The 14,843-nt window shown below is 39.2% G+C and overlaps 1 protein-coding gene across 4 annotated transcripts in view; it reads left to right on the forward strand.

Annotated features, from left to right (window-relative positions):
* MTSS1 (MTSS I-BAR domain containing 1) overlaps positions 1 to 14,843 on the forward strand; it is a 235,721-nt gene that overhangs the window by 39,797 nt on the left and 181,081 nt on the right. For all 4 annotated transcript variants that reach the window (XM_069081030.1, XM_069081033.1, XM_069081031.1 and 1 more), the window contains exon 3: positions 5,847 to 5,920. In XM_069081030.1, the coding sequence (XP_068937131.1) occupies positions 5,847 to 5,920 (74 nt within the window). The remainder of the gene's footprint in view (positions 1 to 5,846; positions 5,921 to 14,843) is intronic.

Raw genomic sequence — 14,843 nt, forward strand, 5'->3', positions numbered from 1 at the left:
GTAAATCCCAAGTTTACAGGAGAAAAATAGCTTAACAAAAGGTAAATTTCTCTTCAATCTTTCAAAGACCTCTGATTCTGTCCGTGTGGATTCTTCCACTCGTGGTATAGGATAGACCACAAACTCCTCTATCACATACTCAGAAGGTTTTTGAGAGTTGTTACTGATCAGTTTTGGAGTGATTGGCCCCTCTGAACTAAGCTAGATCAGTGCTTGCAATACAAAGCTGTGAAACATACATTTATTAGTATTAAATCATCTCCTCTCCAACCCCCAACAATTCATTGTAAGCAGGTTTGGAACAACACACCTCCTTTCTCAGGACTAAATTCCTCCTTTGACCCCCACAATTCTGTTGTATATATGCCATCCCATCATGCATATTTTAATATCATTTTAAAAAAATTAAAAAAAGCTTTTCCTTAGCATTTTAAGAATTAACAAAGCATCTTCTTCACTGTGACCCAAGAAAAAGGTAATATAAATACCATTACCTTCATTTTACAGATAGAGAAACTGAGGCTTAGGTCAAGGCCATATCTTTCAAGTACAGTGACTGACTCTAGCTTCATTCTCTACTTACACTAGGATGCCACTTTATTTTTACCCAGAATTTTTAGTGCTGGGGGACTTGGATATCATCTACTCTGTTTTATAAGTGGGGAAACTGACTTCCAAAGAACTTAAGTGCCCAAGGTTATGTGGATATTTAGTGGCAGACCTGAGACTTGAAACTGGATTCCTGGCTTTGAGTCTAGGCCTCTTGCTGCAAGTCCTGGGAGTAGAGGGTTTTTGTTTCCTAAAACACTTAAAAAGTTCTTAGTCCTTCAGAATGACTAGTCTCCTAATTTTTCTGGGTAATTTCAGTGCAAATATGTTGCTCATGGGGTGTATGCAGGGCAGGCTAACTTTGGTGTGAGGGCTTGAATGAGCCCTTTTCAGGGCTGCTCATCTACCTGTGGTGTCCACCTGGTAGCAGCAATCACCCCAAGCGTCCTCAGGGTTTGCTGCCAATACAGGTTCTTGGATCTGCTTTGATAAAGGAAAGCAACTCAAAATGGGTTAACAAGCTTACTTTAATCAGTCAAACATGTATCATTTACTAGTTCAGGGGAAAAAGATCAGCACCCTGAACTTCAGAATATATAGACAGAATTATCAAGACAGAAACAGATCAAGTAGACAGATTTCCAAACTGTCCAACCATTTAACCCAAACCAAACAACATCGGGTTTTAAAGGGGGGGGGGGGGGGGCCTCTGGACAAGGGCTTTCCAGAGTTTCACCTGATCAAATCACTCAAGTAAGCCCCCAAAACAAAGCTATTCATCAGGGTTTATATAGCCTTCTTATGGCTCAGAGAATGTAACAACCTTCTGGACCCACTGGCCAATCAAAAAGTATCAACTGAAAAACAAGCCTCCCACCCCAGGCTCCAGGTGCACTTTAGCCTAGGGGCAGGGAAGATCTTTAAATTTGCATTTCCATTACAACCTGTGACCCAGCTCTCACCTGTGGCTCCAAGGAGCAGCCACATCCTGGTAAAACCATCCTGGCAGATGGGCTAAACCAGGTTGAGGGTAACTGACAGGTCCCAGACCCATCAGTGAGTTAGGGGGATGTCTACCCCAAGCACGAGAAGACTTCCCCTGGCAGAGTGGGCGGCTGAGAACAGTTTGTTCCAAAGGCCACGAAGGTGGCCAAAGCAGGTGCCCTGGATCGCTTGCCTGTAGCTCGGTTAGACATTGAAGGTGCCAAGGTGCGTCCACTGCATCTGGGCCATCACCAGTTGTCTTCACCTTTGTCCTGCCGCTGAACTTCATGACTCTGGAAGAGAAAGTAAAGCTGATGACTGTGCAAATCTGCCTCACTTAAATGCAGCTCTAGAGCAAGTCAGGACATCACACTGTGATGTCATTGGTCCTCTTGGAAAACAAAGAAGCAACAACAGCTACAACAATATTGCCCATGCCACTTGTAAAACTGTACAATTAAATTTAAATGATGGCTTCAATAAGAATAAATTGAGCCATCGTGCCAGAAAAAATTATAGAGATTTGAGCGAGCTTTCTCACGTACACAATTTTTGGTAACTAAAATTGTTTGTATTTGAAGAGTTTCTCCTTTTTTTAAAATAATAAAAAGTACTTTGGATATTGATATTTTTGTGTTGTGTGATGTTTATTTTCTAGTACCTCACTCTTGCTTCAGCATGAAGCTTTTCCCTTATCCTTGAAGAAGCTTCTTGTCCAGCTTAAAAATATAAAGACTCGGGGCGGCTAGGTGGTGCAGTGAGTAAAGCGCCGGCCCCCGGAGTCAGGAGGACCCGAGTTCGGTTCAGACACTGAACACCCGCACAAAAAAACTAGCCTTGTAACCTTGGGCAAGTTACTTAACCCCAATTGCCCTCTAAAAGAAAAAAAAATATAAATACTCAGGGTGGCTAGGTGGCGCAGTGAGTAAAGTGCCGGCCTTGGAGTCAGGAGGACCCGAGTTCGGTCCCAGCCTCAGACACTTAACACCCACACAAAAAAACTAGCCATGTAACCTTGAGCAAGTTGCTTAACCCCAATTGCCCTCCAAAAGGCAAAAAAATGTAAAGACTCAGTTTTGAAGCATGCTTCTAATACAGTCTTTCCTTAGCTTTCTTTTTGGAACTGCTTGCTTTGCAGTTAGAGACTGACATTCTTATGTAGGACAGTGCTTCTTCTAGGATCTACAGGCCATGTTGCTTATTTCTTTTATCTTTATAGGTCATTTCTTCTCCTGGACCTTCTATAACTCTTCCTATTCTTTGAATTTCCTTCTTCAGATCCTCAGTCTTGGTCATACACTTTGTTACTACACAGTCACCAGCATGGTTCATACTTTCATCATCTCTCCTTTGGATTGTTGCAATAGTCTACTGGCCTTCCTGCCTCAAGTCTCATCCCATTTCAGTCCATCCTCTGCTCTGCTGCCAAAGTAATTTCCCTAAAGTATAGATATGACCATGCTACCCTTTTCCCCCATTGAATAGATTCCAGTGGTCCCCCTTTCCTCTAGAAATAAGTATAAACTCCTCACAGCCTGGCTTTCTATTCTAACATGTTACTCCCCTCCATACGCTCTGTGGTTCAGACATACTGCTTTGCTTGCCTTCTTGCCCATCCTTACATGTGACTTTCTCGCCTGTCTTTGTGCATTGGCATTGACTTAGAATACTCTCCCTCTCTGCCATCCCCTCTTAGACTCTCTGGCTTCCTTCTAGACTTAGCTCATGTACCACTTTCTTCAGGAGGCCTTTTCTAGTGACCCACCCCAAGCCCAGCCCCAGCTTGCTAATGCCTTTCCCTCTAAGGTTATCTTTTGTCTACTCTGTATGTGTCTTGTGTTGATCTAATTATGTACATATTCTTTCCCCCTATTAAATTGTAAGGTCCTTGAGGTCAGAAACTGGTTTTGATTTTTCTTTGTATCCTCATTACTTAGCACAGTGCCTGGAATTCCCTAAGTGCTTAATAAATGCTGTTGGTTGATCTATTGATTGATCAGCACCTGAATTTCTGCTCCCGCTGTGAATTCTGGGTTCCATTTTGGAAAACAAACTTGGCATAATATTTTGAGTGCCAGAAATCCTACATGAAGCCCTTTTGATTACCATCAAGGTGCTTATTTTAAGGAGTGTTTCAAAGTCTTTGATTAAAAGGTACTGTTGATAATCTAGGCTAGTAATCTCTCTTTTTTCTCAAGTTAGATTTAAAAATTTTTCTCTCGTTATTTTATCCTTCATCATGTATTTGGGATGCTGTAATTATTGCCCTCTGTTGAAAAATTGTATCACAGATTTCATTTCCTGGCCCCTTGGAAGATTTAGTGTTTTGAAAAAAAATCTTCCGGTGCAGCTCCTCTAACACATGCTCATTGAGTGATAGATTATTTCCTGTCCCAGTTTTCATTCCCAGCTACAATGACTCCATTCTGTAAAGCAGGGATTCTTAGCCTTTTTGGTGTCTTGGAGCTCTTTGGCAGTCTCATGAAACCTAGGAACTACTTCTCAGAATCAAATGCACAAAATTAAAATACGTAGAAGTACAAAGGAAATCAGTTCTATTTCAGTGAAGTTATGAAACTATCCATATTTAAAAAAAAACAAGTTCACAGATCCCTGATTAAGAATTCCTTCTGTGAAAGTACTTCTGGGATAAGAATGCAACAGCTAGGGCTGATATCTGACTCCCAACTTGACTACCTGTGTGATGACCTGGGCAAACCACTTCAATTCTTGGGTCCCAGTTTCTTTCTCCATAAAACAAGGAGGTTGGACTATGTAATCTCTGAGGTTACCCCTATTCTGTAATTGTATATTTGTGGTATTCTCTGTCTCTGTGTCCCTGCCTCTGTCTCTCTCTTTATCTGTCTCTTATTGTCTTTCTCTTTCCTCTTTGTCTCTGTCTCTCATTCTGTTTCTTTCATGCTGTGCACACTCTCTTTTTCTCTTTGTCTCAGTTTTTCTGTCTCTAGAAATAGGGATCTTTTGAGAGAGACTTGTTGTTTTAACATTTCTAATCACAAAATTATGGAATTTCGGAATTGGTAGGGAGCTTAGTGGCCATCTAGTCCAAGCCCTAAAGAATTTTTGTGACACCTTCAAATGGGGTCCATCCTACTTTAGCTTATAGATCTCCAGTGTGGGAAAGTTTGCTGTCTCTTGAAGCACTCACTCCATGTTTTCCATCTCAGTTCTCAATTTTGTGTTTTAGTAACTGAATGCTCAGGTGAAATTAGATCCCAAGTATAATTGTTTTTTGGTTCACATTGAGAGATAGTCTACTATTATTGTGCCTGGTGTTAATATAATCCTATTTTTATTAATTAAATTTTATTTTTTTTAATGAATAGAAACATTTCTCCTTTACACAAGTATGTATAATTAAGCTAAACAACTTCCTTCATAGTCCGTGTTTTAAAAATATATTTCTTATTCTTTACCCTGAGTCTATCAATTCTAGGGGTTTAGATACGGTGCTTCACAGTCAGCCCACTGGAATCATGGATCATCAGTGCATTGATCAAAATTCTTATAGTTTTCAAAGTTGTTTGTACAATGTTGTTGTAGAAATCACTGTTCCGGTTCTGCTCATTTAAGAAAGGACCCTCCCTAAGCCTAAGCCTCCTCTTCTGTGAAATGGAGAGAATAATACCAATGGTCCTTACATCACAGGGTTGTTGTATCTCATAGGAGACCTTACAGATGTGTTAAGTGCTTTGCAAAGATTAAAAAGGCTTGTTCTGTCTTTCTGTCTATCTATCTCTGTCTGTTTATCCAGTTAAAATGGGAATGTTTCTCTCTGTAGGTCTGTCTCTTCCTCTATTTATCCATCTCTCTATCTCTATCCAATCTCTCTATCCATGTCTCTAAATCTCTATCCCTCTGTCTGTCTCTATCTGTGCATCTATCTACCTCTCTGTCCCATCTGTCTTTCTGTATGACTTTGGTCTTTCTCTCTTCCTATCTCTATTCATCTGTCTCTATCTATCCTGTCCTATCCTATCCTATCCTATCTGTCTCTCTCTCTGTTTATCTATGTATTGATCCTTCTGTTTGTCCATCCATCCATCCATCCATCCATCCATCCATCCATCCATCCATCCATCCATTCATCCATCCATCCATCCATCCATCCATCCATCTGTCCATCCGTCCGTCTGTCCATCCATCCATTGTTCGTGCTGCAACAAGGCCATTTCAGTGCTTTCTTGCAGGAATTTACACTGGTTGGACTGTGAAGGCTTTAGCCTTTTGGCTCAGATGCAGTTGCTGGAATAAGACATTCCTCATGCTTTTGTTATCTGTTTGCCTTTCAGGACTACAGTAGTAGCAGCAGCTGCCTTTTTGGATGCCTTTCAGAAAGTGGCTGATATGGCTACCAACACACGTGGTAAGCAGATGTAGGCTTAAGGCTTAGCACGGGCTGTGTTCTGCATGTGATTCTTCACCCTTGGGTGGTTTTATAAGAAGTTGCCGCTTATGTTGTTACCATAGGGCTCTTAGCTGTACTACTTTCTTTTAAGAAAGTCCTGACAACAGGAAAAAAACTGTGGGATCGAGGGGTGTCAGGAGAAGAAGCTGTGGAAATTTCCTTCATAAGAGGGCATGCTATAATCAAAAGCATCTTAAGAAGAGAGGGCCTAAGGAGTGAAATTGAAAAAGCCTAAAAGAGCTATCATTTAAGCACAGTGTCCTCTAATTGTCACCTTTAATGATGGGTTGAGACTGTATTGTCTCTGTCTTTGCATCCTGTCTAGCCCAGAGCCTTCCATGTCCAAAGTTCTTAATAAATGTTGGCTGAGACTAGAAATTCATTTTTTTTTACCCTCACATGAACTTTCTTTTTTTTTCTATTAATTTTTATCAGAAATTTAATAACCTCAGCACTCTGTACTGTGGGAATTGAGTGAACCACACCGATTCCATCTTGTGACTCAATTCTGGAGCTAGCTCAGTTCCCTTTTTATTCAGTTATGGGTCTAGTACAATTTCTGTCTTGTGAGAAAACTTTATTGCATTGTTTGAATCCAACATTGTGTGCTTGGGAGGCTGGACCACGTCTACCTGTTGCTTAGAGACCCTTAACTGAGGACCTAGGTTATGCTGACCAGAAACCTGGTCAAATCCAAAGATTGATGCAAAGAGTTTTCTCACAATTATACATCTCATTGAACCCATTTGTCTTATCTGAAAACTGGCCCCATACTTGCCAATCACTTACTGTTTCCATGTTCCTTTGATTGAATACAGACACTGTGGGGAGGAGGAGAGTGGGAGACCTTCAGAGAATTATACCTGCTTGTTCTCCTCCTCCCAACTCGGAAAGACACTAATCTTTCTTCCAGTTAGAAATCAGATTACCTAATTTTGTATCCTGGTTAATTGTTTTTAATTAATTGGTTTTATTTAATTGTTTTTATGCATAAAAATCTGTCCCCCCCTATAGTTGGGGTCCACTGTCAAAGTTAAACAAGCCTGGTCCCAATTTGTTAGGCAGTTGGCATTCAGTGCTTACTAAATCGATATGCTCAGAAGCTTGAACCTTTGTATCCACAGTCATTTCATCTTTTACCCGCAACAGAACCTTAAATGAGAAAGAAAATCCCAAATAAAAAGCTTATAATCTGGATGATTTACATTTCATCGAAAGTAAGAGATGGACAAAGATGTAAAATTGCATTTGCTGTGTCGTCTTCTTTCTTTTCTGTGTGCTTAAAAAGTTCCTGCTTTTCACCAAAAAATTGTGATGGCCAGTATGCATTTTTTTTTCTTCTAATAATACTGCATTCTCCTCTTTACGTCACTTTGTGTAGAGTTGTCATATTTCTTTCTAGTCTGAACAACCATCATTTTTATGGGGCAGTCCTGTTCCATTGCATTGATAAAATGATTGTTTCTACTATTCCCCAGCTTTTGGGACATGTAAGTTATTTGTAGTTTTCTGTTCTTATCAATAAAACTGCCATGTTTTTGTACGGGTGGATCTCTTTATAACACTAACATTTTTTTTTTGTTTTATGGGTTACAGAGGCCAAAGAATTTATCTGTTGGTAGCCAACCTGTTCAAGTGATGAGCCTTTTTGTACTTAGCTAGGCTGGTCTTTGGACACCAGACAGAGTTTATTGCCAGGACTCCATGCCTTTCCAGCCTGTTGGAATCTGACAAAGGTTGTCTTTTATTGGGAACCAGGGCCATCTCCCCACCACGATGAATCATTAGAGAAGAGCAGTTTTTAGCATAGAGTCCTAGCAGTGAGATCCAGGCATTAAAAAACAGAATCACTTGTTACCGTTAGGTTATTTTTCCAAAAAGATGGCATCAATTTCCAATTTCTCCAATGAGGGAATAGAATGTTTTTTTCCCTGACATACCCCGACCCTTCTTAGATTTTATGGTTTTTAACTCTTGGAAAATTTGAGTTTTAAGGTATCTGTGCTTCAAAGTTATATTTATTTTCATTTCCTGGATTAATAGGGAATTAGAACAGTTTTTCAAGTATTTATTCAGAACTTGAATTTTCTCCTTGTAAAACTACCCTTCATGTCTTTTTGATGATTTTATCCATTGGGGAAATAGGTGCTATATTTATGAATTTGTATCACTTTCTTACAAATTAGCAGTTCTTTCATGTTTTTTTGTGTCATGGACCAATGAAGCCTATAGACTACTTTTCAGAATAATGTTTTTAAATGCATAAAAGAAAATAAATAGGATTACCAAGGAAACCAATTGTATTGAAATACAGTTTTCACAATATTAAAAAACAACTTAATTGGTCCCCAGATTAAGAATTTGATAAATTCGGATTTTAGTAGATAAGCCTATTATGAATATCCCCCCCACACTCTTTGTTTGCTTTTCATTATTTTGTATTTGGTTTTTGTTGCATAAAATCTTTTCATTTTTGTGTAATCAAAACTTTCTTTTATCCTTAATAATTCTCTTTTTTCAGTAACAAAGCTTTCTCCTCTCTACAATTCAGATAGATATGTAATTTGCTTTTCTTCCCATTTAAAATGATTTAAAAAAATGTTTAGATTATTGTGACAATTGGAACTTACTGTTGTATATGGTATGAGGTGTTACTATAAACTCATTTTTTCTATCATGCCCTTCTCCAGTTTCTCCACAGTTGTATTGAATAATCATTTGCTTTCTGCAAACATTTCACAGTTTGGGATTTTGAGATTCTTAAATGTCTTTTCTTAGATATGCAGTGTTACTAGTTTTTCTGCAACTCTTATGCCCAGGCTGTCAGAGAGTCTTGAGAGGTATTCTGTTATTTCATCATGGGATAGAGCATCCTCTCCCTTTTCTTCATTCCAGACCTTTGGGGTGCTCTAATCCTCCTTGCTTCTGAGGCCCAGTAATTGCTACATGCTGTCTTTAAGTAGTAAATGGCTGTGAAAAAATTTCTTACTCCTTGGGCACAAAAGGATACTGTCTTTTTCTGATTGATTTGGTCAGTATGCCTGTAGCACGGTGCTTACTTCCTCTTTACGTTAATCTGCACATATAGCAGTTTCAGAAAGTTATATGGGATAGTAGAAGCCCATTAATAACAATACCTTACCTTTTGTAGAGCTTTACAGTTTTACAAAGGGTTTTCACATGCCTGATTTCTTTTTAGTCCTCATAAAGACCTAGTGAGGGTGTCAGGACAGGTGTTAGATCCATTTTATGTATGAAAAGATGGAAACTCAGAGAGGTTATGAGATGCCTAAGGTCACAGAGTCAGCAAGTGGTAGAACCAGAACTAGAATTAGTCCATTGATTCCTCATGTGAGGTTGAAAATTAATTTTATGCAAGACTGCATTTACTTAAGCATATTGCTTCATCCCAGTTAAATTTTCTTTCTCCTTGTGTGTGGATTCAGCTGTTTTGAACTTAGCACATCAGCTTTCTAATTGTTTTGGGGACTTAAATGCATTCACATTGTATCCTTTCTGTGGTTGGTGATAGCATTTGGAACATAACAAAAAGCAAAGATCGTGCCACTGTCTAGGAAGAAATTGCAAAAACACAGAACAGCATTTTTGTGAGTCTCAGGAGAGATGGCCAGCAGATTGGACATTGTCTTAAGGCTTAAAAGGTGTCTTTGAGGTCTTCCAGAAGAGAAGCTGGGGTTTCTTTGGAGGCTGCTTTGTTCGTGTGGAGAACTTAAAGATTGTTCATTGAAGGGAGAGAAGAGGAAACTCAAGATAAAGGAGAGAGGAAAGTGATCAGGGTTGGTGGTGGATGTTGAAACTGGAATGGAAAGCATTCAATGATGGGGAGAGAACAGGTGTCCTGAGAATGGTCTTTTTGACAGAAGAATTCTTAAATGCTACACCACTTACACATCTACCTACATTTTGATATGCTTTGACATACTTTAGTTATAGTTTATTGTCATTGATGTCAATGACATGACCCACCTGCTTGAGAAAATAATTTTTACTGAATTATGGACATGTATCTTGATGAGCCCTTGTATTGCTTCCCTGCATAATGAAAGGGGACTTTTGAGATGACCTGGTCATAGGATCTTAGCTGGAAGGAATCCTCAGATCAGCTAGCTCATCCTCCTTATTTTTCAGATCAGAAGCTAGGGTTCAGGAAAGAGACTTTGTCCAAAGTCTTTCCATAGTCACTTGGAAAAGTGTATTATTACCAGGACTGAAAACCAATTTTCACAGAAGTGGTGAGAAAAACAGTTTGCTGAACCCACAGTAAGTAAATGCTTTAGACTTGACTTGTAACAATGAGTGTGCATTATCCAGAAAATGGGGATCGAGGGATGGACTTCAGGCTATTTAAAACAATACAGATGAGTTTCATTTATGCACAGAGAAATAACTTCCTTTTCCCTGTTGAAAATTTCTTATATTAGGACTGTCACACCTTGAGAATCTTATTTGAGACTTTTAAAAAGTCTCTCCACTGATAGGAATTGCAACCTGTCTTATAACTTTTGAAGTCTTACATTGTTGACTGAGGCTCAAAATAGTTGTATCTGGTCTAATGTCATATGTGTAGTAAGAGTCAGAGGTAAGAACTGAACCAAGGTCTTCTTGATCCCAAGTCCAGCACTCTGCTCTGCTGCATTTTCCTTAAAATTGTTTGTTTATTATACTTTGTGGTAGTGGTCATGAAAAAGTAAGCTTTGTTTTGACCATGGTTCCCGGGGGCCAATATTTTTACATCTTCAGACGTCGCAAAATGCAGTTTCAGATTCTTAATGGAGAAGTAGGTTGCTGCACTCATGGAGAGATGATGTCAGAATGTGCACCCCGATACCTTCAGAAACTTAGGTTTTATGGTAAGCAGTATGTTATATTAAGACTGGTGGGGATGGAGCTGCTTCTTACTCAGCAGTAGCCCTTTTTGGCTACTGGCTAATCTGTTTGTGTCAGCACTGATGCTGTGTGGTTTTCTATTATTATGTGGATATGGAATTACTTCTGTGGCTAGAAAATAATTCAGTATCTCAAGGATGTTTGGGAACATGACATGACAATTTTCTAGAAGTCGGATATTTATCAAGGGATTTTAAATATTAAGATGAGAGGAAAGTGGATTCCAAACAGGCTAGAATTGTTTTTTAAAAGTGGTATTTCAATAGAGAATTTTTGGATAGTAAAGTGCATGTTTTTATTACTCTCATGTTAGGCACATTAACTCTTCCTTCCAATTTTACAACTTTCTGTTTGTGGGTTAAATTAGTTGATTTCCATTTCAAAACATATTGGTATAAACATTTTTATTTTAGTTTTTGAAACCTGAGCTTTCATTTATGTTTGTAAAAGTCTTAATTTGAAAGGTCTGAAGAATAATACATGTATGTACATATATGTAAATGCACACACATGTATGTTTGTGTGTATGAAATCCTCATTCTAGACAAGCTGTACTCTACTATTGACTCTACTTGAACTTTTGGGTCTTTCAAAGCTTCCAGGTGTCTTTGGCATGAACCAAGTTAAATTTCTTCCAGACTCAAGAATTCCTGTTGTTGATTCTTAAACTTTAATGCTACTGAACATGAGATACTCTCATAGAAATCCTTCTGTTTATCTGTAATTATGCCGCCCCCTTCCCCTCATTGGCTGTGCCAAGTGTCTCTCTTCAAGCCCCCACTCTGTCCTTAACCTTCCTTTCTCATCAGATGGCCTTGCCCACTAAAGGGGTTGAGGCCATCCATCATGAGTTCATCTCTTATCCTGTACCCTTTAAAACTTATGTTTATTTCCTCACCTGTCCTTTGCTGTAGGTCACAAGATGATGAGATGGCCCTTTATTATTGCTAAGCCACTTTGCCATCTTGTAATCTAAAACAGCTTCCTTCTCTTTTCCCTTTTACTGCTAAGCTCCTAGAAAAGTGATGATTGATCCCTATTGCCTTCAGTATCTCACCATCCATTCTTTCCTTAGTCACCTGCAGTCAGACTCTTCACCTCCCCACTTGGCTGAACATGTTTTCCCAAAGCTCTCCACAGACCTCTCGATTGCCCATCTAATGCCCTTTCCTAGGTCCTCATCTTTGTAGCATTTGGTACTGTTGACCATTCTTTCCATTTAAATACTGTTGATTTCTGTGAAACTCCTTTCACTGTATTTTTTCCTACCTGTCTAAGCACTCTTTCTTGGTCCTCACTGATGCACTATCTTCTTTTACTCCTAGGAAGGCTCTTTGTTTCATCTTCTCTTCTCCCTTCCTCTTCCTCTTTTTATTCTCTCCTTTGGCAATCTCTTGTTTTCCCATGGGCTCCATTATTACTTCTATGTAGATGACTTCCACATCTATATCTGTTTCTAGCACCTCCCCCTGAGCTTGTCTTGCACCCCCTTCTCTCTCCCCCACTCCTGCCTCCTATGTCTTCCCTCTCCTCCCTCCTCTACCTTCCCTCTCCTCCCTTTCCTCTTCTTTTTTCTTTGTCTTTTCTCTCTCTCTGTAGAATGAAGAGATTATCAGCATTAATAAGATTTCTCTGACATTCTGCCCCATATATCTGTATATATACACATGTATATGTGTGTATATATGTACACACACACACACACATATATATATATTATATATACATACACACATATCTCTATCTTCAGTTTCCTTGTGGCTCTTTCCATCTGGCCCTTTGGACACCTGGTTATTCCACTGGCATCTCAAACTCAGCATTTCAGAAACCCAACTCCTCCCCCGCACAAAACCTCTTAACTTTTCTGTTGATGGTGTCTCCATCTTCTCAGTCACCTAGTTTGAAAACTTAATCCTCTTTGATTCTTCCTCTTTTCCCTGTTCCACATCCAAGCCATTGACCATTCCTCTTAATTCTACCTCCACAGTTTATCTTGTTTCTGCGCTGCCCCCCGCCCCCACCCCCCAGACTACCAGCAAGAGGACCTTTTCTCCTCTTGGCTGAACTATTGTAAAAAAAACCCCTGCCAGTTGTGACTCTTCAGGCCTTCTTTGCATAGCTGCCAGAGCAATCTTCCTAATGTGCAAATAATCTCATGCTCAAAAACCTTCAGTTATTCCCTACTGCCTATCAGAAAAAATGGGAGCTCTTCAGTTTATCTTTCTTTTTTTTTAAACCCTTCAACTTATCTTGTAAGTCCCTGTCAAAGTCTGGATCCAACCAACCTAGTTTTCTTCTCAGCTTCAGTTATTCTACCTTTCAGTGGAACCAAGGTATTTCCATTGTTATGCTGTGTTCCCCTGCCTCTGGCAAGGCTGCTCCCTATGTCAGGAATGCACCTCTCCTTCATGTGTGCCTGTAGAACATGTTCTCTCTTCTAAGATTCAACTCAGGGGCCTCCTTTTCTATGAAATCTTTCCTGATCTACCCACCTGAACATGTGTTGTTCTTCCCCAAGTTTTCCTAGAACACTTTGAATGCTTTGTCTGAATCTCTTATCTCCTCTGTTTATTTTCTCCTGTATTGTACTTACCCATATGCACCCCTCGTTTCCCCCCCAGGCATCTTAAGACCCTGGCACAATCTGTCTTGTTCCTACCTTTCCAGCTTTATTTCCTGGTACATCCCTTAACGCACTCTGTGTTCCAGGCAGACTGTATTATGAACCATTGCCCATTTTCATCTATTTCCCTCTTAAGAGCTAGTACCTAGAACTGAACACAATACTCCAAATACTGTCCACTGAACACAACATAAAGGGACTGTAGCTTCCCGCATTCTCCATACTGTACTTTTATTGATACTCCCTAAAACATTAGTTTTTTTTTTTTTTTAGCAGCTCTGACACTATTGACTCATAATAAGCTTTGTTAAGAGGTTTACCAAAAACCTAATTTCTTTGATGGGAACTGCTAAGAGAGATTCTGCTCTCCACTCCTTATGTCTGTACTTAGGAATTTCAATGTAGGTTCTAAAGATACTTGCATCTCCTGCCCCTCAGTGAGAAATCTTATGAAAAATGAATTCAAGAATTAAACAATTTAGCCTGGAGCTTGCGATTATGCTTCAAAGAATGAGTGTTAGCAGATAGAACATTAATTGAATTCTAAGAAGATATATATTTTTAGAGGATGGCCATATATATGTGTAGTGTGTATAAAATACACATATATACACACACATATGTGTGTATGTATTATAAATGCATACATATACACACGTCTCTGTATTTAAATAATAATATAATAAATATAATGTTTTAAGCCTGTTTTTCAGTTAAAATACATGACTCTTGATTAATGATGATATCAGAACAGGGAAGGCAAAAGGAAGTTGATGTTCCTAATGAATAGCTTGGTCAGCAAACATTTTAGTTTAGTAGCCATTGTGTTGAGTTCAATTCAGCAATCATTTACAAAATACTTACTATATGCCAGGGATGGGGCAGCTAGGTGGTAACAGTGAATAGAGCTCTGGGCCTGTAGTCAGGGAGACTCTTCCTGAATTCAAATGTGACCTGTGTGACCATGAGCAAGTCATTAAACTCTGCCTCAGTTTCCTCATCTGCATGATGAGCTGAGGAAGGAAATGGTGAACCACTCAAGTGTCTTTGCCAAGAGAACCCCAAATGGGGTCACAACTGAAATGACTGTAACAACAGAAATATGCTAGACCCTGTACTAGACCTGGGGATGATAAAGATAAAAATGGAAGTCCTTGTTCCCAAAGAATGTAACATTTTCCTCCATGGGGTGGGATGGGATAGACATCTATACACCGATAAAGAAATCTAAAATATACACAAGGTGATTGGGGAATACTAACAATGATTGTCAATGGAGAGGTATTGACACATTTCACTTTACTTAAATCCTTTTAAAAACAATTTTCTATTGGATTCATCTTGTAATAT

The sequence above is a fragment of the Petaurus breviceps genome, unplaced genomic scaffold (assembly GCF_028583685.1).
Source record: "Petaurus breviceps papuanus isolate PSGF00001 unplaced genomic scaffold, PetGlider_PUasm1.0 98, whole genome shotgun sequence".
NCBI lineage: Eukaryota > Metazoa > Chordata > Mammalia > Diprotodontia > Petauridae > Petaurus > Petaurus breviceps.